Source organism: Staurois parvus, unplaced genomic scaffold (genome assembly GCF_062004578.1).
Source record: "Staurois parvus isolate SC_StPar_1 unplaced genomic scaffold, SC_StPar_1.0 ptg000162l, whole genome shotgun sequence".
NCBI lineage: Eukaryota > Metazoa > Chordata > Amphibia > Anura > Ranidae > Staurois > Staurois parvus.
Window position 1 is genome coordinate 2187758 of NW_028317958.1, and position 23143 is coordinate 2210900.

Below are 23143 nucleotides of genomic sequence, written 5' to 3' on the forward strand. Positions count from 1 at the left end.
ATTAGGTGAATGGCTCATCAGCACAATATCTGTCTCCGGTCCTGATAAATGTGCTATGAAAAATTCCATAACCAAGCAGTTTTTTCGGGTAAATATCCTCTACAGCTGATGTACCGCAAGATGCCGAAACATATTTTCAGTGCTTTCCTTTGTTGCTGAAGGGGAAGGCTTATCAGGATACAGCAATACGCATTATGAACTGGCATTCTACCAGGATAAGGAGGAATGTAGATCACTTAAAAACAGCTATGACAAGTCTGCTTGTTTGTTTCTTATATCTGTACCTTTCTCATCATCACAGCCATAAATTTAACAATAAATTGTTTTCTAAGGAAAATTCCAGTTTTATTAAAAATTGATACAAAATATATAATTGCTAAGCAAGCCACTTTGTAATTTCAAAAAGTTACAAAGTTTAAGTTTCTAGTTAAACTTGAGACCATTATTTTCTAAAATTGTCAGCAAAAATCAAATTTTGTAGCTTTGCAGCCATGACAACAAGAGTATTCACGTTTGTAGACAGGATTTCTAAGCATCCCTTTCCCCCTAAAACAGCCGTAAGCAGTTGCACATTATAATAAGAGCAGAAAGGGCAGACGCCTGGAGCCCCAGACTTCAGGGGGGCCCATGGGGATGCTAAAAAAAGTTTAGTGCTCTGCATAATAAGTCAGTTTCAGCTCTGCAAGTCTTCTTTCAGCACTTAATTAGCAAAGGATTTGTATTGCTCTCCATAAAAAGTTTCCTTTACAGTTACCAAACAATACATAACACATATGTACATTCATTGTAACTAAAAGTATCATTTTAACATTACCATCACATTAGCAATTTGCAAAATGCATACCACTACATAAGGCCCAATGTAAAATTCAAACATGGTAAATCTTGCAGAATCGTTTTAACAAACCTATGTCAGAAACTACAAATGGCTGTGTGCACTGACCCCTATGTATGATCCCATTAAACTGGTGTGGGGTCTGTGAATTGAAAACAGCCTGGAGCCCATAGTACAATTAATCCACCACTGGCCCTAAATGTAGCCCCAGGGCCATTCCTATTTATCTTATAAGGAGTGAAAGGATGGGAGCACCAAGCCATACAGATTAGTCCAGATATCACATTTTATTTGTCCATCAAGAGTTGACATCCAATGCATTTCAGTGGTAATGTAAAAAAAAAATTTCCCTTCATCTTAAAAAAAAGTGCAATCTCATTCTGTACATTATATTAATTAACCATAATAGATGCATTATTATTTTAATACAATCCTCCAAATCAATTTTACTTTTATGTGCTTTCAACAATTTAGCCATTTCAAATTATGTTCTTGTGCTTCTCAGTTTTATAGAATGCATACATTGATATATTTGTGTAACTAAAATAACTCCATATATAAAATCTGTTTGAAGATATTCGATGAAAATCAGTTGTGGATAGACTCTTTGAAAATAATTTTATAAAAAAAATATATAGCTGGACTGATACCTACATTTGGACCAAAGACAGAGAAGAGGAAAGAAATAAAGAAACAGCCACCAGAGGAATCCATGTAAGTGCAATAGTTTTGAGGACCAATGGATGTTATGTTGAATCACAAAAGTGATAGATTGGGGTTGTATAATGTTGGGTTGCAAGAGGCCCAAGAGGGAATCGAGAAACCTAGTGTGAGAGCCTACAGAAGATATTGCTATCTATTTCCACAAATACCGTGGTGGTGGCTGATGCCTGTCCAGGTCTCTGAAGAAAATCCTGCACACACTGGAGAACATATTGGATCCCAGTGTAGACTGTAATTAAGGATTCAAGTCACAAAAGTTATGGTGCAGATATCCACTCCAATATTTAGGGCTTGAGTCCTTGCCTACAATTTTATGCTCTCAAACTTTTACTCCACACAAGTTGACTCTTCTAGGGACCCCTTTGGGACTGCCACACTATAGCAATCATTTGATTATTTCAGTACTTTCACAAAGCTTTAAGTCAAGCATTCACCACACAAATTCATGCCTAATTTTAGCTTTAAATCTAACACTTGTTAAGTGCACAAAAAAAAATGCTCACATGAAGATAAAGGACTGGTCACTGCTTTCACAAGTGATTGGCTCTGCACATTCTAAGGGGATTACCTTTTGAGCACGGTGAGGGCAGAATCCCATACAATGTAAAAACAACATGGGCCCCAGCAACAATTTTGGGCAGAGAGCAATTAAAATTGATTTATCCTTGTTAGGGATACAATTATTCCCACCATATTTTTCCAGGATAAACAAAGTGAAAGCCTAACATTCCAACCAGGCTGCAAATTCTTCCCAAAAGGTTTCTACTGTGCCTCCCTGTTCATAAGGAGGGTGCATGAAAATTTACAGTGTTACTGCAGGCTTGATGCTCCACCACTTTTCAAGTTTACCATCTTACAAAAGCTTTTTTTATCCAGTAACAATATTCCTTCAGAGACCATAAACCAACTCTTTATTATCTCCCTTACCTGAGTGGCTGGTGGATTTTTGAACTCAAACTGGGGCTCTTGCTTTGGTTTTGAATTGTTCCTGGATTTAAAAATAAAGACAAAGGCATGAAGAAGCTTAAATCACAAGATAACATGTACATACAAGCAATAATCAATTCCAGACTTTTCTATATTGATGGCCTTTTTATTGTAAAATCTTACTTTGTTTCCTGGGATATTGTCTGAGGCGTATGCGTAGTCGTAATTGTGGCAATTTTCTCGGCATTGGTCAGTAATGAAGCATTGGAGGATTCTGGAGAAAAAAAAATCAGTGTCAACACATTATGGGTATTATGCACAAATTCAGTTCATTAAATGGTTTATGAAGTATAAGGTTCATTGAAAAGACCAATATAGAAAACTAAGTGAATAAGTTAAAAATAAGTTCAGTGTCAAGTGTACATAGCTTCAGTTAAATACCAAACGTTCAGATATTTATCACTTATCACAGTACTCCCCCGACAATGCATTTTCTGCTTTTCACTTCAAAAGTACAGAGCCATCTTTGCTCAGGCATCATGCAGTTTCAGCACCTACTTCCTGGACTGAGAAGACACAATCATGTCAATTCTAAAGCCTGTGCAATTCTTGGTTGCTTTCACAAATTACTTATACAGATCAGTCCATGCTGCCGTTACAAGGATGTGCTAAAAATTACAATCTGATCACCACTGGGGGAGAGAGGACTTCCTCCTGCCTGCAGCAGACTGATGACATCATCCAGGCCTAGGCAGAATCACTTGGCTGAAGCTCAACGGCTGCTCTTTAATTATAAATGGTGCAGTAAAGAAAAACAAAAAAACAAAACTGTTGCTGCAGGATGGGCAATGGCAATGGAAATGTGTCCTCAAACACCTTATCAGGGGTTTTGAGCTCACTAATGCCTACGGCAATCTTATTTTGCATCCCAGTTCTTAATATGCCCACAGATTACCCCCTATTGGTCATCTGGGATGCATGAAAGTGGTAAAGGGCAGGACTCCGCTTTCAATCATGGGAACTAGTCAAGATTTGCATAAAATGAGCACCACAGGTTTTTGGGGTTCCTGCAGCACCCTACACGGTATGTGTGTACCACTAAATACCTGCTGCCACATCTACCATCAATTTAAGCAACTGCAGATCATTACTATAAGCATCAAGGCACTAAATAAAAGCCATAAATGCATTAATTTATGTTTTCATACAAAAATAACATCAAAATATTATTCATAAGGCATATTTTTTTAAAGCAATGCAGCGGAGACCTAATTGGCTTGGAAGCCTTTAAACTTCACATATAATTCATGTTAAATTGCCTTGAAAGAAATTTCTAGTTCCTAACTATCTCTTTAAACCCACAAGTGATAGAATGCTAGTCTAAGCAACCATTTTAATAGACCTCCAAATTTAATCAAGGTATACCACTACTTGCAAACTATCTCTAATTAGGAACATAGTTTATTGAATTTACGTCTTTTACACTGCCTTTATACCTTACCTTCTAATTAAATTATACTTGTTGCATACACACTGTTCAGAGAGCAATTTTACGGGCTAGCCGAGATTTTAAAGAAGTTCTCCAAGAAAGAGTTAAGAGCTTAAAGTGGACTTAGGATCAACAAAATGTTTGTATGTTAATGTGTACATTTAACACTTCCAGGTATGTATTACCACTCACTAGGATCACAGTACCCTCCCCTGGCAAAGTGTTGATCTGCATATCTTTTTAGAAGGCCAGCACTTTTTTTTTGTTCAGGCACCATTCAAGGGTCACAATCTACTTTTTTGACATGCTTAAAAGTTTTTAAGTTGATGTTTTAAATTACTTTCAAATTAAACTAAAAATATTTATATTATTTTACAAACTGACAATGTACACAAGGTGCTTCCATGATGTAATGCTCACTTTCTAATAAGAAAGCCCAGCGATATTTTTTTATTCACGTTTTGACTTTCCCAAACTAAAACAAGGGTGAATGACCTGGAGAAGAAGCAGGTTGCCTCCTTTCTTCAGCTACATGTGTTCTGAAAAGCTCATATTACTGGCTATTCACCACATAGTAGTAAATGACTCGGCAAACGTGGGGCAAGGGTGGGGCGGGGTATGATGGACACAAGTACACTGCCTAGTAGCTTGTAAAAGGTAATTAAGAAATTTTCACAAACAATATTTCATATATAACTGACCAAAAATAAATTAAAACAAAAATAAAAACCAGTTAAATTTTGGCCCTGTACATAATAATAAGATGTACACAACAAGGCTATATTTCCATTTAAAAAAAAAAAAAAAAATCAGGCCAGAGATTAGTAAACATCAGTGTACATTTTCTGAGCGGTCTGACAGCTTGCAAAGACAAATTGCTGGACTCACTGAAGCTTGCCGTACTATGAATTTCATATTTTCCCTACACTAACCACACACATCAGCAATTTAGTTACTGAGCAGCACAAGGAAGCAAAGAGCATTAGACAGATTTTATAATTTGCATGATGAGCCGGGAAAATGCCTGGAGATATTTTATCTGTTAAACAAGATGAGGGTCATTATGCTAAAATCGCGGCTGAGGTATCATGTATAACGCAATACAAAAAGTAGCTAGCGATGGAAAAGGGGAATTAGTACCAAGAAAATAACAAGGCTTTCCTTTGTGCTACAATTTATCTTTGCAAGACTAGAAGGCTTCCATGGGACAGTGCCTAAGGCAGAAGTGGCAGAGGGTGCAGACCTGTGAGCAGATCCAGTAGCAGAACTGAAGTAGGCACATTAGCTGCTGAGAAGAATCAAGATTCTCTGCAGTTCAGATAACATACAGCAATATATGATCTGTCTTAGGGCTCCTGATTGGTGGATGACTGTACAGCTCAGCAGCAGCTCTGAATATCGGACAGCACATTGTTTTTACTTTCTGTACCATAATATGATAGTATAACTAAAGGGATAATCTATTTTTTAATATACTGTATATATTTTTTTTCTTATATACTCAAAGTGGAAGGCAAGTCAAAACCTAACTAAGCTCAAACCTGCTCCCACCCCCATTCTTAGCCTATTCTATCTACCCTGTAAAAGGAAAGATGCCTATACTTAACTATTCTAAAGGCGCCATGGTCCGCTCACATGATCTTTCCATTGCTCACTGCAGAGATCATTGACAACAGCTGTAGAGCCCGGTTGATGGTGGCTTGCTATGGGGCATCCGTTGTCGACTTTTCCTCTTCTACACTGAAGCTGGTACTGGAAGACAGTCATATGACCAGACCTATGTGATAAAAATAGGCATCTTTCCTTTTATAGGGTAGATAGAATAGGCCTAGAATGGGTGGGGAACAGTAGATCCAGCCTTTTTTTTTTCTCCCTTGAAAGACAATGGTCTCCCTTTTCACAGTCCGTTTTGGCAATATAGATGTATATTTTTTTCCTAAATACCTTTAATTGATAATTTCTGTCTCCACGTCCTGTCCCGGCCGCCTAGGCAATTACATCATCAGGCATTCCCTAGGGCTTCTGGGATATCGGCGTCATCTATCCCAGCAGTCCTATGGAATGCCTAATACCAAAATCTCGTATTATTATGAGACCAGACATGACGTGATAGCGGGGATTTCTTCACACTGCGCAGGTGCAAGATCATCAGGCATTCCCTAGGGCTTCTGGGATATCGGCGTCATCTATTCCAGCAGTCCTATGGAGTGCCTAATACCAAAATCTCCTATGAGACCAGACATGACGTGATAGCGGGGATTTCTTCACACTGCGCAGGTGCAAGATTGCTCCTTCTTCACACTGTGCAGGTGCAAGATTGCTCCTTCTTCACACTGCGCAGGTGCAAGATTGCTCCTTCTTCACACTGCGCAGGAGCTAGAAAGTGCCGCGCCTTCTTCACACTGCACAGGAGCGAGAACGGGAAGTGCATGCTGGGTAGCCAGCTGCACAATTTCCCAGAAGAATGTCTGAGTGAGCTTCAAGTGCCCACACTTAAGATGACAGTGTTCACAATGCAAGGGTGCAGTAAGTAATTTTATTTTTTTTATAAGGAAAGCAAAGGACTACAAGTACAGGTGACCTCAACTTGCATTGTCTAAGCTGCCACTATCACGTGGGCGCCTTCAGAAAAAAATTAATTAAATGGCTGGAACTCCACTTTAACTTAGTAAGGTTTTGACTTGTCTTCCACTTTAAATTGGCCATAGACACATCAAATTTCAGCTGGTTCCGGTTTAATTTCTCCAAATTTAAAATAGGCCTTGCAATCACCACCCAGTTTGATGGACCTAGCCAGGTGGACAATTATTGGCTGCAGCCTTTTAGATGCAGCCACTGTATTCATGCCGTTGTGGGTGCCTAAATACAATAGCTGGCAGTTGAGATTCCTCCATCCATGCTGTTTAGTGGGGAAGAAGAAATCAATTGATCTTCTCCTATTTAGTGTGTAGACTGAATGACAGGAATTGTGCCGTGTATGGCGGCCTTAAATCAGCCTGAGGGCAGACATACTTGCTTATTGCATATGCTGCACAATGGTTGTGTTCCTTTCGACTCACTGGAAACACACTTCCCATGTAGGCTGATGTTTAATCTTAAAAATTGTTAAGCAGGTAGTAAGAATGTTTGGACATTTTTTTTAGGCAGCTTTCACATAGGCTTTCCGATCAGGTCCACCTGTCACGTTTTTAGGCAGACCGGATTAGAAGTTTCATTCAGGTCTACATGGTGGCTGTCTACCTCAGAGTCTGTCAAGGTCCAAAAAAACTAAACAAAAAAAGGATTAAAAGTAGTCTGATGTAAATGGACACATCCAGCATCCTACTGATCTATGAGGTGCACCACAGTATTTTGCCAAAATGTGGACAGAAAACTGAACAGGCATTGTTGCATTCACAAATCTCAGGTGCTGAATCGTCTCGTCTCCTCTGAAGCAATCACTTGTATCAGCAAGAGGAATGCGCAGACCAAGATGCAAACCAATCTTCCTTTTTTAAAATAGACTGCTTCCCATAGATTTAATGGGTCCACCACAGTTTGCTGTCAAAATGTGGACAGAAAACTGAATAGGCACGGTTGTATTGACGTACCTCAGGTGTTGGGTCTGCTCATATCCTCTGAAGAAATCAGATAAGAGTAGAAGGCAGACTTTTTCAACTAAGGTGCCATCAGGTTCCCTCAAGGGGTTCCTTGGCAAAATGCCTACAAAATGTCCAAAGATTGTATACAAGCCAGTAGGTGGATCAAGTCAGCCTTTTAGTTACACAAAGCCATAGGTTTTCAGCATTACAACCTTCTAACCGCATCCTGATAGCTAATGACATCATCAGTTGATAAGGAAGACATTGGGTGCCTACACAGCATCCTTGTTTGCATCTCCCCAGCCCCTCTCGGTCACCACTGGGGTCACATTAACTGAATGAGAGAGAGAGAAACATTGGAATACTAAGCAGTACCAGTATGCAAAGGTAGGTTTGCTTTGGAAGAGCAAATCACTTTTAACACTGGGTGTCCTGCGTGTTGTTTTACAATTAAAACAGGGTGCCTCAAGAATGTGCAGGATTTTAAAGGGTGCCTTGATTGAAAAAGGTTGAAAAACACTGGTGAGCGTGGTCACCCTAGGACAAAGTATGTTCATGGCAGGTCGCACGGCAAAAATAAACAAAAAAGAAAAATGCAGCTACCACATCAAAACATTTTGTTTTTGGTACATTTTAGTTTTGGGGCCTAAATCTGTGCTTGTAGCTTAAATGCCACCATACATAGACTAAGTACCTAACCAAACACAATTCATCAAGCCTGACAAAAAAAAACAAAAAACAGCTCATAGAGGAAAAAAAAACTTCAGCTATGACAGTACAGCCAACTTTGCCAGCTATTTTTAAACTAATGCACATCTCGATGTGGCTTTCATCGCTCAAGAATTTCACATAGACAGATTCATTTTCTATAACATTTAAGAAAATACAAAGCAAATAAAATGAATGCTTTTAAAACAGATTAGCAAAGTGGTTCTGAACATAGAAAACGATGAAGGCCACCAAATAATGGTACTATACAGATCAGCAAATATAATACAACCTGCCCCTGACTTGATTAGCTGCTATTTTTCTATCTTTTGCTAGATTATATAAAACAAGGTAATGGATGACCATACAAGTCTGCCAAAAGCATATAAAATAAAATTTAAAAAACAGAAACTTTCCTTTAAGATTGTTTCATCGGCATGAGTTGCTGCTATTAAAAACTGCATGTGCACTAACTAATATACATAGAAATGGAAACATAGAAGAGTGACGGCAGAAAAAAAATACCAAGAAGTCTTCCACATTTGTTATCAGTTACAGAATGGAAACAATAAGGCTAGGTTCAAACAACTGCGGCTGCGATTTGATCCAATTTTCAGGGCAATTATGTAGTGCGACTTGGTTGTGCATCCATCTCACACATTCCGGGAATGAGCTCTAAAAAGTACCGGGTGCTGCAGCAAGCACTAGCTACATACTGGAGCATACATCACACAATGTAAATGTTCACCAGCACACCACAAATCTTCAATCGGGTCTAAACGGATTTTATTGAAGAAATATCATGCCACAAACAGTGTAGTGCAACACTTAGGAGTCACACAGGATCCCTTCCTCATATACCTGACAAAGGGGTCCTGATTGTCTCCGAAATGTTGCACTACACTGTTTGTGATGTGATCTTTCTTCAATAAAATCCTTTTGGACTCGCTTGAAGATCCGTGGTGTGCTGGCAAATATTTACATTGGTTGTGTTTTTGAAGCAATTTTGAAGCATTTTCAGTTTTGGCCAATGATAAGCATATCTGCTGTGACGTGAAACACATGAAATCATATGTAGATGCATCTTTGGTGCGTATCCATTGAAGTCTACGGGACCAAAATCATACTGGAATCGCATGCATGCTGTGCTGTGTTGAGATAAACGGGCACCATAGAAAACAATGTGATCTCCATTGTCATGTGAATCAATATGCATCTGAAATTGCTGGAATGTGAACCAGGCCTAAGAGAACAGGCCAAAAGCATGGGGCATTCAAGCTCTGTTGTCATTGTACCTGTCTGTGCCCCAGCAGGTCAGCATCCTTTGATCAGCTAAGTTCCATCTCCATTTGGTGCTGCAGACTTAAAGCTCAATTGATGTCTAACACTTTTTATCTCTTTAGAGTCTTGCCCTCCCACTTATGACCTGATTTGTGCCGGGGAACACCTAAAATACCTTCTCTCAGTGAAGATGCTGCTTTTACCCCTCAGACTGCAGTGCTGTATGCTAGCAGAAATGAGTAAGGTTGTTTTCACACTGATCTGTTTTTCTTCCACTTTTACGTTAAAAAAACGGAAAAAAACGCACAACCACATATCGCTACAGAACTCTTCACACTAATCAGTTGTGGGTCCGGGTCCCGCTTGCTGTATATTTAGTGCAGCAGCAAAAAATGCACCTCCTCATTGAAATCAATGTAAAACGCGTCAAAATGCATCAGAAATGCACCTGCGGTGCATTTTTTGAGCGGTTTTTGAGTCACATTCCCTTTAAGAAATGCACTGCAAATGCTATAAAAACATGGCTCCTGTACCACTATCCCCTCCCTCCTAGATTGTAAGCTCCAAGGAGCAGGGCCCTCGAACCCCTCGTGTATTGAATTGTATTGTTACTGTATTGTCTCGTGTACTGTCTCCCATTATAATGTACAGCGCTGAGCAAACTGTTGGTGCTATATAAATCCTGTATAATAATAATGGCTAAAAAATGCATATGTATTTTTGCCAAAGATCAGTGTAAATATAGCCTTATAGCCACATCTCTGAACACAAGTGTCATCATAAAGACTAGAGGGCCCTTGTCAAACTCTCAGGCTTTTGGACTGCACAGTCAGATTTAGGCTCCATGCACACGGGGTGTTTTGATAGCTGTGTAAAGTCACGTTAAAAACCTGAGTTTTTGAGCTTTTATTTAGCGTTTTTGAATTCGTGTTTAGTGGCGTTTTTTTGGTCAAAATAAGTTCAAGAAAGCCGGTTTGTGGCGTTTTACCACTTTTTGCTGCATTTTTACAGCTAAAAGAAGTCCTCTAGAAACCCACTAGTTCTCGGGGGTTTTTCTAGCCAAAAAAACGTTGATTACAGTCTATGTGCGCATGGACACATAGGATAACATGCTGGGGAGTTTATTGGCTGTAGAAAAAAACCCATCAAAAGCCAAAAACAGCCGCTGTAAAAACATCCCGTGTGCATGAGGACTTGGGCTTTATGCACATCTGTTGTAATAGGAAAATTAAGGCAAGACTATGAAAATGGATGTTTTTTTGCTCAATGTCTATCTGACTGCATAACTATTTATGACTTCACTTGGGCTTTAACACGTTGCTGTGCTACACTTAACGAATGGATTAACCTAACCACCATACTTTAAGGAGCTCAATGTGACTTGGTTCACTCTCACTCATTTAGAAGTATCATTCTTCACAAGCATTTGGAGTTAACCTTTGGGCAAAACACTCTCTCAGGCCTACCACTTAGAGGTGCTCAGCAAGTAACAGAACATGCTGGGAACATCCTTTTAAGTCCCATACATATGCATGCATATACATAGCCCTCATAAGCCATTTAAGCAGGGAGGAGGAAGATTTCTAAACAATTGAAACAAATACAAAAAAGTTAATCCTGAATAAATCTATCTGTTAAAGCAGATCTGCATATGCATATCATATTATGTACATCTCTGTAATACATTTACATTTCCTTTTTTTTTTTTTTTTTCTTCGACCAATCGACCTGCCAGAAAAGCACTCAGCTCCTACGTACTGTGGTGGGCTGACAATACAATTTATGACATGATCAACAAGTATCCTTTGCACTTATTAAAAATGCTTTAATGGTATATATAAAGGACCAAATGGGAGCAAATAAGTGAAGTTCATTGTTAGGGATTGCATACACTAACAGGGACACAGGCATATGCATATCATATGCTGTACATCTCTATAATACATCCACATTTTTTTCGACCAATCGACCTGCCAGGAAAGCACTCAGCTCCTACGTACTGTGGTGGGCTGAGAGTACAATTTATGACATGATGACAATAAAAGTATTCTTTGCACTTATTAAAAATGCTTTAATGGTATATTTAACCATTTCAATACCGGGCAATTTTACACCTTCCTGCCCAGGTCAGTTTTCACATTTCAGCGCTCTCACACTTTGAATGACAATTGCGCGGTCATACAACATTGTACCCAAAGTAAAATTTTATCGTTTTCTTCACACAACTAGAGCTTTCTTTTGGTGGTATTTAATCACCGCTGGGGTTTTATTTTTTGCTAAATTAACAAAAAAAGACCAAAAATTTTGAAAAAAACCCCACGTTTTTCTTTGTTTCTGTTATAAAAGTTTACAAATAAATAATTGTTCTTCATAAATTTAAGCCAAGATGTATTCTGCTACATGTCTTTGGTGAAAATAACCCAAATTAGGATGTATTATTTAGTTTGTAGGAAAGTTATAGAGTTCACAAACTATGGTATAGATCTGAAAATTGATCAATCCTGAAGTACTGACAGCCAATCTAATTTCTTGAGGTCCAAGAAAGTCAGACTAGTACAGATATTCAAAATGACCCCTTTTTGCACAGTAGACAGTCCGACATACTACATAAGAGGAATGGCGAGTTTTTTGAAGTTGTATTTTTTTTGTCATAATTTTTCAGAAAATTAAAAAATTAAAAAAATTATTTTCACTATTTTTTTTTTTACATACTGTCACCAGTGCAGTACAGCGTCATCAAATAACTGGCATAGCGGTGAACAGGGACACTGACTGGTGACAGTATGAAACAAAAAAAATATATATATATATTTTTTTTTTTTTTATTATTTTTAATTTTTTATTACATTTTTTTTAAGATTTTTTTTTCATATTTTACTATAACCAAAGTAGTACAATGTTACCATAGTGACATAGTACTACTTTGGGGAAGTGATCAGTATTTTTTTTTTTTTTTTTTTACACAATTTGCTTATAGCAAACAATTACTTTGCTATAAGCAAGCACTTACCTGAATGACATCGATTCATTCAGGTTTTTTTTTTTTTTTGTGCTTAGCTGTGATTTGGCCACAGCTAATCACATGACATGTGCATGTGACCTGCTGTGACCATTCACAGCTAGGCACTAGTATACAATGGATGGCATGAATGAAGCCATCCATTGTATACAACTGTCATGTGAGCTGCTGTGATTGGTCACAGCAGGTCACATGGTACCGGCAACGGGGGCCGGTACTCAGATCTGTCATCGGCCGTGTCCGAGGTACATGGCCGGTGACAGATCCCGCCGCTGCGCGAACTGCGCATGTGCAGGAAGACACCAAATGGCGTATACCCCGCAAATCTGCCGCATTTTTGCGGCCGCCAAACGGCTATAGACCGGGCGGCTAATGGTTAAAGGACCAAATGGGCAAATAAGTGAAGTTCATTGTTAGGGATTACATACAATAACCGGGACACAGGCAGCATCAAATACCTTAAAGAAGTCTAAACCTTTCCCCCACTCTACTTATAAAACCATTTTTTGTTGTTGTACCCTGAATGGACGGAGTCTCATGTCTCATGAAGCACGGAGACAAAAAAAAAAAACTTGACGAAGGTTCGACTCTTCCCTATTCTAATCCAGATTAAAATAGTTCTTGTTCAATTACCAAAGGGTTTAGAAAAAAAATATTTAAAGCCCATCCCCAAGAAAAACATTTTATTTTATTGTGGATAGAGCAGGGAAAGTTTAGAGTCTCTACAAACGTGTTTTTGTCTTTTCTCTATCGGGGAGATTTGTCCTCAATTTCTGTAAGGATGGAAAGTGATTGTAAAGTTCTCCAAAAGGAGGCAATGGCAAAATCAAATTTTTAGTAGCTTTGGGAAGGATTAGATCTTCCGATAATATTTTTATTGCTGTCTGTGTCTTCCTGTCCCAGTAACAATCTCATTCCTTTATTCTTGTATGGGCGCTATGGGGACAGGAAGTGAAGGACAACCACTCCAACAGGCTCCGAGACAAACAAAAACCTGGAAAATGTTACGTCTCCCCCACACTTTAACACATTTTACTGACTATACAAGTTGTAAGAGTAATAACAATATCATTATACATGAAAGATAAAGATGGCACATTACCATCTCCAGGGATGATGCGTAGAGTTACAGTGTTTCCAGCTTCTTTAATTAAGTTGACAATATCCGAGTGTGATTTGTTGGTGATGGAACACCCGTTGACGGCCAGTATCCGATCTCCCACTTTGAGCTTTCCGCAGCGGTCGGCTGGGCTGCCCTCGATTATCCGACCTATTTTATGAGGCATGGCCACACATGCATTTCCAGCTTTTGTATGTCACAGTTTGTGTTAAAGTGACAAGACATCGGAGGGACAGGAGAAAAGGATTGAGAAAGGAGAAAGAAGGTTGAGGGTTAAAAATGCATTAAGCAAGTATTAGCTGAGCTTTGCTGCTCATGTTGAAGAAAACACTGGCAAGGCAAGCTGGATGTTGACATATCAATCAATGAGCCAAATGGGCTGGCCACTATGGAGGATACAAAGCCACATCATGCCATACCAAAGTATGGTGCTGTACTATAAAAAACTGTTGCCGATCCTATCAGTTTTTCATAGATCAGAGATCTTCCTTGGATTGAACTTGTGACCAGGCTATGGACATTCAGGCATTTAGATATCTTCAGAAATTGCAAGGCCACCATGCTAAACATTTCCCCAGTGCTAGGTATCCCCATAGCATGTTTCTTACTGTTTTTTTTCGGTTTTATTTCTTGTCCCGTGTTCCGCCTGAGCCAGCGCCATATTTGCGGTGTCTACTGATGTCATGTAGTGGTATACTTCTGCCTTTCCTCGTATGCCGGAGACATAATCTTGTGCATGAGCAGTGAAAATTAATAGTAATGGACCTGAACTTTTGCGGGATTGTTATGCAATGTCCTGGAGTGCAGATGACAGAGGGTGGCACCTGTATGAATACACTGATGGCACACTGAGTGTGCCCTTAGTGGGGGACAAAATGCTCATATACCAGTAACGTCATACAGACAAAGATTGGTTGAAATCTAAATGGCACAGGTTGGGATAGCATGCAAGTTATTTCACTTTGCTTTATATAGCACAGAGTAGGTCAGGAGACTTTACTACCACTTGAACAAGTAGTTCTGTGGCCAGGCTATGGACATTCAAGCATTTAGATATTCTTAAAATATAACTAGGCCTTTCTTTAGTTTTGGACAGAGTGGAAAGGGATTATAACCCCTGTCAGGTTCTATTGCTGCCTCTGCCCCCATTAGGGAGATTTACCCTCTGTACTTGTCCTGTTTACCATTATCATTGAAAGTGAAAGCAACCCCTGTCAGGTTCTATTTCTACCTCTGCCCCCATTAGAGAGATTTACCCTCTCTACTTGTCCTGTTTACCATTATCATTGAAAGTGAAAGTAAAAGAAACCCCAAATTTTGGGGTGTCCTCAGAAAGGTAGTAGAGGGGAAATCTTCCACTAGTTCTGGTGACCTGGGGGGCCCCAAAGAATTCCCTTTATTTGTAGAGATTTTCTCACTTCCTGTTTTGGCTACGGGGCATTAAGTGAAGATAAATCTTCCCAATGGGGCACAGATGGCAAAAAAACTGACAGGGGTTATAACTCTCCATTACTCTATCCAAAATGAAAAAAAAAAAGTTTTGCCTATAGTTCTACTTTAACAGTAAGCAAACTTTTAATCATGTCCTTGCTGACCTCTTTAGCTGGCCTCTGCTAAACAATTCACCCTCAAAGTTCACAAAAGAAGCAGTAAAGTTCTTGATGACAAGTTTCAATACTACTCCTCCCCCCCCCCCCCACTCCTTTCCTGTGCACTCACTATGTGTTTACAACTTAAGCAGGCAGGCTGCCAAGTCACTGCTGGAAGGGAAGAGCGGGGTTAGCGGAGCTGCTAAATGTGAAAGCGTTTATGCTGTAAGCTTTGAGGATGAATTACTCAATAGTGTCTGCAGCTACAGTGGTCAGAGGTGAATGCTTGTTTTTAAAGCTCATTTACTCCATGTTAAGAATATTTAAATATTTGAATGTTCCATAGACTGGCCACATTTATGCTTTGAAGAAAACACTTCCTAAGGAAAATGTTCTCTCCTTTTGAAAAGGCTCAGTCAATGAGCTGAAACACAGATACAGTTCCGGAAACCTGAATTCACTTGCTTTAAACTTGTTCCAGCTTGACCCACAAGCAGCTAGCATTTTCAGATGGCATTTACCAGTGACCGTCTACATCTACTGTCAATTTTACTTTACTTTTGTAAAGCTGGTAATGGTCCAGTTAGCAGCTCTCAAGCATGTGACACCCTCACCAATTAGGATCTGCTTTTCCCTTTTAGACAGCACAACTCAAAAACGAGAAGAGCAGGCTCCTGTGGCATCATAGAAGACTACAGTAAGGTAATTTGAATGGCTGCTGAACGTTTGTGGACTTTATCACTAAACTATAATGTTAATATACCAAAGCTGCACCATAAAGGTAGAATATATACACAGGGTGTAGAGATCTGGAGATTATGCTCAGAGTTCTAACTCTCAACAAGGCTGTTGCAGTATAGCTACACATACACAGTTACCTCTGTGCTTTTGCTATGTATGGTAGCAATTGCATGGATATCTTTTAACAATATCCACTTGAAAGTGTACATTTCCAGTTGCCACCAAAGCTTGTTATGGCTGTTGTTCCTAATTCTCACCTGATCACTACATTTGGCTGCTGAATCAAGGTAGACCTAGGCCCAGCATGGTCACTGTACATCTAAAAATGAAGCAAAGCACAAAATGGAAAAATCCTTTGCCAAATCTATTTTCAATACACCCTCGGGGTGATTTACAGGGCCATTATAAAACGTGTTTCCTGGAACCTGACTAAGGTTTGCTTCTTAGCACTTGCATTAAAATGGAATGGGCCGGGGTCAGCTCATTTGTCTTCAAGGCCGCAGATTACCCACAATCCCTCCATCTCTGTATCAGGTCCATGATCTCCCATATTGCAAAAAGACAAATCACCCACTTAGGCTTGCCAGTGTTTTGTTCATGAATGATAATCAGTGCATATAATAGGCTCCCTTCCACCTCAGATGTACAAGTAAGCAGTAAGGAATAGTTTTATTATCACCTTCACTAAAAAGCAACCAAGCCACTAGAAAGCTTGTAAAAGAAACCATAGCACAGGAAGCAGAGAACAGTAGTTAGCAAACCAAGTAAAAGGGATATATAAAATGTGTGCACATGGCAATTTGGCAATCCTAACTAATATTTTGCTTATAGTATCTAAAGCCAAAACATTTTTTTTTCATTTTGGATAGAGTAGTGGAAGGGTTAGAACTCTTTTTTTAGCCATCTGTGTCCCAACAGGTCATTTCTCTTCATTGTCTATCCTGTAGACAGAACAGGAAGTCAAAAACTTTCCAAACCAAGGGGCTTTGGCTTTAGATAAGAAAAAGGGAAACTGCCACGGCTATATAAACATTTAATACATGACAAAGAATTCTCAGAGCATTATGGGCTTTTTAAAGACAGAAGGCAACCAGATTCAGTAAGGTGATCTTCATTTGTACGTTTGGGCACAGCCATTTAGAGGGAGGACGAAACCTCGGACACAGCCATTAAGTGGTAGGCAAGAGAGGGGAAGAAATCAATGCTGTGACTCATCTTGTTGTATGTGTAAATTTCAGAATGAGCTTCTGAGCTCTGTAAACATTTGGCTTTTTACAGCAGGAGGTAAAAGGAAAAAAAGAATAAATGTAAAAAGAAACCTAAAGTTCTACCCACTGCCAAAATAAAATTAGAATATGTTCATATTCAATATTTACCTGACTCAAAGGAAACACAAAGATAAATCAATTGTGTTTTTCGTATTGATTATAAAAACAAAATATGTATAAAACTATTTGTTCTCTTTAAACATTATACCTTCAGGGAGACAAACTGGCAAAAGAAAGGTTGAAACTTGGATGATCACACATTTAAATACATGAAAAAGAATTCTCAGAGCATGATGGGTTTTCTAAAGAGAGAAAGTGACCAACAGCTGAAAACAGGTGAAAATGTTCTTTGAATATTCAAATTATTCGGTGACCATGAATACAGCCCCATTCCAGACACAAAACTGTTTGTTCAGGACACAAAGTAAAAAATATCAGTGGCTGTTCCAAGATACAAAGGACTAGAAAGAACATGTAACTGCGCTAAAATCATAGTCATTTAAAGGATCACAGAATGTGCCCCTGTTTTTCATAGCCACTAAGGGAAGTACCTATATAACTGGGCAAGAAGTCAAGAAATACAATCATGGTATCATAAAGATAATCATAGGAAAATGATGTCTAGATAAACTTCACAATACTAATTTATTAAACGCCCACTGAAAATGCTTAAAATTGTAAATACATATTTTATCTCCTAATTTAACCATGATCTCATCGGACACAATCTGCCTTCCTTTCTTATTTTTTTCCTACATTTTTTGTATAGATATGAAATATTTACTGTATTAAAGCATCCTTTGATTTTCACTTCAAAGCCTACAAAATGTTACAAGGCCTAATGTATATTTTATTTAGGACTGAAGCCAATAAGTTGATTAAATATTCTATGTACTTTTATTTCTTTCAGTGCTGAATTCAAGAGCCCATCTTTATGGCTCCCGATGCACGGGAGCTGAGCCATAAACCTACAATCGCTCAGAAGATTTCTCAATAATTACAGGTTTTTACTGTCGTCTTGGGCTTCAGATGGCACTTGCCTTCTTAATGGAATACAACTAGAAGCAAAATAAATTTTGAAAGTGCATTAATCAGTCAGTTTAAATTACAGAAAATGAAACTCGCTACATACAAATTTTCTGTGTTTCTTAGAACTGAGTTCAAACCTAGTGGTTCTCATTCATCAAAAGACTTGTGTACATGTAGGAAACAGATCTTAATTTTTTTATTTTTGGGGAGATTAGAAAAGGAACAACGTTGAGGGAAACCTGTAAAAATAGACATATGGGAACTACCATTTCTGAATGCTGTAACAAAAAACGATAATGGTTTTTGGTTACATTTTTTTTTTCCTCTCAAGACTAGTGATCTGTACCCTCTGTATGGCTTAAGTCATCCCTCAAAATGGCTGCCCACACTTTTGACTAAATTAAAAGGTATATCTATTTAGCTCTATATGGTTGAAGTTTGATTTATGGTGAGACTTGCTTCTCATTTTATGAATGCCATATCCCTGTGAAAGCTTGCAATGTGCCTTTAACTGCAACTGCATGTCATGGCATTTTCACTGCACTCACCGAAAGTGGTTCCAGCTTCCGGCCTGCTGACGGATGACACAATGACAAATCCAAAACCTTCATTTTCACCACGTTGAATTTCCACGTCATAAGGTTGAACCACAGTGCTGACTAAGCCGCTCCCTCCACCTCCACCGCTGCCGATTCCACTGGTGGAGCCACTGCCAGAGCTAACAGTGTTTAGTGAGTTTTGGCTGCCCTGGGGAGTGCGTTTCTCCTCTGTCAGAGATGCGGGCTGGTTACTACTATGATGGGAAGATGCTGGTGAGGCAGGGACTTCATTTTCTGTTTTGAGAACTGGAAGACAAAATGGTTATACATTTTCACATATTACCGGGGAACAAGATGTTGAAAAAATAATAAATAGGAAAAGACAACATCAAGAGACTTTATAACATAGTTAAACAGACTATTTCATATTCAGAAATATAAGCATGAAAAAAACAACCAAAATACATCCCTCATTGTCACTGTGACCATGCATATGAATATGAGTAAAACGCTCTATTGAAACAGCTGCAGGTTGTCCTTAAAGATGCTTTTTTTCTTATCAAGATTAACACTTTTGGGTTTATTTACTAAAACTTGAGAGTGCAAAATCTGGTGCAGCTCTGCATGGTAGCCAATCAGCTTCCAATTTCAGCTTGTTAATTAAGCCTTGAAAAAAAACCTGGAAGCTGATTGGTTTCTATGCACAGCTGCACCTGGTTTGCGCTGTCCAGTTCTAGTAAAACAACCTCTTTGTCTTTAAGTTTTCTGGTCTGTGATTCGTTCAATTTGATCATCACCTGTGACAATCATCTGTTTTAATTTCATACATTATCTTTCCAGCAATAAAGATCTGGATGCTTAGTGCATGCAAAGATCTGGTGCATGTTGAAAACCCTCTTCTAGAGAGAAAAGGATACAGTGTGTGTTCAGAACACAGGCTAAGGCTGGCCATAGAGGATTGTTTTTTCCAGGCAATTTAAAATTTTCCAACATTCCTGTTCGAGATGGACTTCTCTCAAGTAGGAATGGCCATAAATGGATGGAAATTCAGCCGATTCCGCAGCTTTAGTCAACTGGAAGTGCTGCAAGCAGGTCCCAGTGGTGTTAAAATCTAGATCAGGGGCTGTTACAAAGCCTTAATTTATTGCCAAAATGGCCCCAATAACACCTTCTCCAGACTGTCAAAATCAACATTCTTATCACCAGTCCTAATAGGTGCCATTATGACTTCAAAAGATGTCAATAACTTGGGTTTATCCATATTGAGAGTTTTTAATCCAAAAGAACATTTTTTTTAATTATTCGGAAATCCATTCCTCTTTCCATTTTTGGTTGTGATATAATATGTTAGGAATCCCTGTTTTACAAGATCACAAGCAAATATATCAATCACATTTGTCATTCTTGGGGTGCCCACATGCTGCCAACAGACTGGGGCTGACATTTACAAACTAACAAACGGGAAAGGCTTTTGTCAGACTCCAATTTGGGGACAATTAAAACATCAAGATACCAGTGACTGAAAGGATATCATGGGAATGGTACGTGAGAACTGCAAAAGATGAATTTCAAAAAGGCAATTACACTGACTTGGGGCATCAGCCTGCCCGTTGAGTGACTCTAACAGAAAAAAATCACTTAGAGGCATGCTCCTTTAAGCAAAAGTAAATGGACAAAGCAATCATGTTACATACATGAAATTGCCCAAAATTACTGCCCTTGCAAATGAAGGGAATAAATGCTCATCTCTCCCGCTGACTGTTTCGTTTTATACCACTTTGCTGGACAGAAATTGTCCATTGAAGTTTGTTAAGACTGGCATTTATGGGTGGGTTAAACTCCTGGTCCGCACAATGCTCAGCAATTCTTCCCACCGACCGCCACGTTGCTGCTACAAGACACAATCATTTCATGGAGGTCGGTGGGTGAGCCCCCTGATCACAGTCCAGGTTTTGGTTTGGTTGTGGTTTTTCTGAACAGATTTCAGTGGATGATTTATCTCTAACAGAGAACCACCCCTCAGTCCAGGCAGCCGGAGAGGTATTTACTCTCTTTTTTTGCAGGGAAAGCTTCTGGGCAGGTTAATTTTCACAAACATGGACAAGTCAAACTAAGCAGAAGTTCTTAAAAACGCATACACAGAAGTTACCTTCCGTGACAACCACATGGCAAATAAATTATTATATCAGATATTGGCAGCTAAAGTGAAAGGCAAGTCTCAACCTTTGAGTCAAAGCTGAACATGCCACAACTATCCCATCTGCCTACTAGTCTTGGCCAGCTTCACTAATTAATCAGGGGGGCTCAGAAGAGGTATTCTATGCCAGAATTTCAAGATTTGTATATACTTTCAGCTGCCTATATTTTTGATATGCGTTTTTACGGAAGGTGACCTAAGATTGTCCGTATTTGTGACATGTTTATGTTAAAGCTGCTTTTCCCTTCTTATACACACAGGACCCATCTGATGGTATGGATATGTCATGAGGGTGAACTATAGGTTTAATATCTACCTACCTGGATAAACTACTTTACGTCTTATGGTTAAATTGACATGGCCTTGTTTAGCTGCTTGCTGCATAAGCTGTACTACGAGTTGATGGGATTTCCCAACTACAGCTGTGCCATCCACACAGATCAATTCATCGCCTGATCTCAGCCGACCGTCTGCATCAGCTGATCCCAGAGGCACGATATGACCTATGAATATCTGCCGGGAGAAGACATAAGATGAAATGCATAAAAAATGTACCAGGGGCAATCATGCACTTTAGATTTTTACTAAGAGCAACTTTAAAGTGACAGTAAAAATAAATAACAAACAAAAAGCTCCTGTAAAAGAAGAGACTATTCTTATCAGTCAGTGTCAGTTCATGGAATCAAAAATCTTCTTATCTGATACCTGCTTCCCATGGTGCACCCTATGGACAGAACATTGTGGTGACAACGGGAGGAACCACAAAGCGTAGGGGGAGGCAGCCATCCAATACACCTGGAAGTGTGTCAGATATGAAGATATTTTGTGTAGCTTTGCTCAATAGCATAGTAACGATTCTACAAAATTGTGCAGATATATTTTAATTTTTATTTCCTCAACAGTGATATGAGGTGTGACAATTTAAAGTGGAACATTAGTCAGATAATTAAGTCCTGCTAGATTAGTTCAGGCTGGCCCATTTTGCAGGTATAGCTATGTAAAACATTAAAAATAAGAGCCAATACTGTTTAAAATCCAGTAAAACACTGTCTCACCCAGCTCTGCACATGCTCAGTTGCTATTTTTAGAAATTGTGCCAAATTTGTAGATGCCAGTCTGCCAACTACTTAAAGATTTACTGCTGCTCAGAACTCTAGGCTTCAGCAAAATGGCAGCCTCCAGCAAGAACAACAATGGGACAGGAACAATGCTGGAGGCAATTTACAGCATACACTTATTTCAGTAACATAATAATTGCTGTGGAATGTATGTTCCTTGCTAAAGAACATTATTTTGTTGTCAAGTTGGGTAAAGTTCCACTTTAATTCCCAAATGCCCGGGCGTAGCACTATGGTGGTGAGTCACACAGCCATTCGCACTTGAGTGTGTTCTGACTTAGAGCCAGTCCAAACCATATGCAGTCCATGGTATTTTTTTCTGCATCAAAAAGGCATTGATAGTAGGTTACATGGTTTCCAATGGCATAGTTCACACCAGTGCAGTCAGTTCCAGAAAAAAAAAAGCAGAACATGCTGCATTTTTTCTGCACTGAACTGTACTGTAACGCAGTAAAATGCACCAAAAATGCACTGGAACACATGTCCTTATTCAAGTTGAAGAAAAAGGGAGGGTAAAAAGTGAACCAGAAAGCATCAAAAACGTACCAGAATGCATCAGAAACGTGTAGAAACTCATCAAAAACATGCATGCAGAAACGCATCTGGACTGCGTTTCTATGGTGTGGTCAAGCCCTTAGGGCTTGTTCACACTTGCCTAATTTCTAACTCTTAACAAATCCTCCTACAATAAACTGTAATGTTATTAAAACACTGCAAACGCCTGCCAGTGGGTTTGTGGCGCGTCACCATAGACTTGAATAGGAGGCACTGAAAGGCTTCAAACTCCTCCAGACTCGACATGAGGCTTCAATTTTAATGCGACATGATAACAATGCTTCATGTTTTGATTTGAACAGCACTGGGTGCTATCCATAGTATCACTTTCATAGACATTTGAGGAGCATTAAAAACACCCCTCAAATGCCTGCTTTCAATGCCAGCGTGAACTAGGCTTTAGTCTTTTGGGAGTAGTAGAAGA

The 23143-nt window shown here is 39.1% G+C and overlaps 1 protein-coding gene across 10 annotated transcripts in view; it reads right to left on the minus strand.

Moving 5' to 3' along the window:
* Positions 1-23143, minus strand: part of MAGI1 (membrane associated guanylate kinase, WW and PDZ domain containing 1) — a 768502-nt gene that overhangs the window by 18819 nt on the left and 726540 nt on the right. For 8 of the 10 annotated variants that reach the window (XM_089676006.1, XM_089676002.1, XM_089676004.1 and 5 more), the window contains 5 exons: positions 21367-21559; positions 18859-19155; positions 13666-13869; positions 2669-2759; positions 2486-2546 (listed from right to left, as the gene is read on the minus strand). In XM_089676006.1, coding sequence (XP_089532132.1) covers positions 2486-2546; positions 2669-2759; positions 13666-13869; positions 18859-19155; positions 21367-21559 — 846 coding nt within the window. The remainder of the gene's footprint in view (positions 1-2485; positions 2547-2668; positions 2760-13665; positions 13870-18858; positions 19156-21366; positions 21560-23143) is intronic. The other 2 variants (XM_089676009.1, XM_089676005.1) reach the window with 1 other exon arrangement.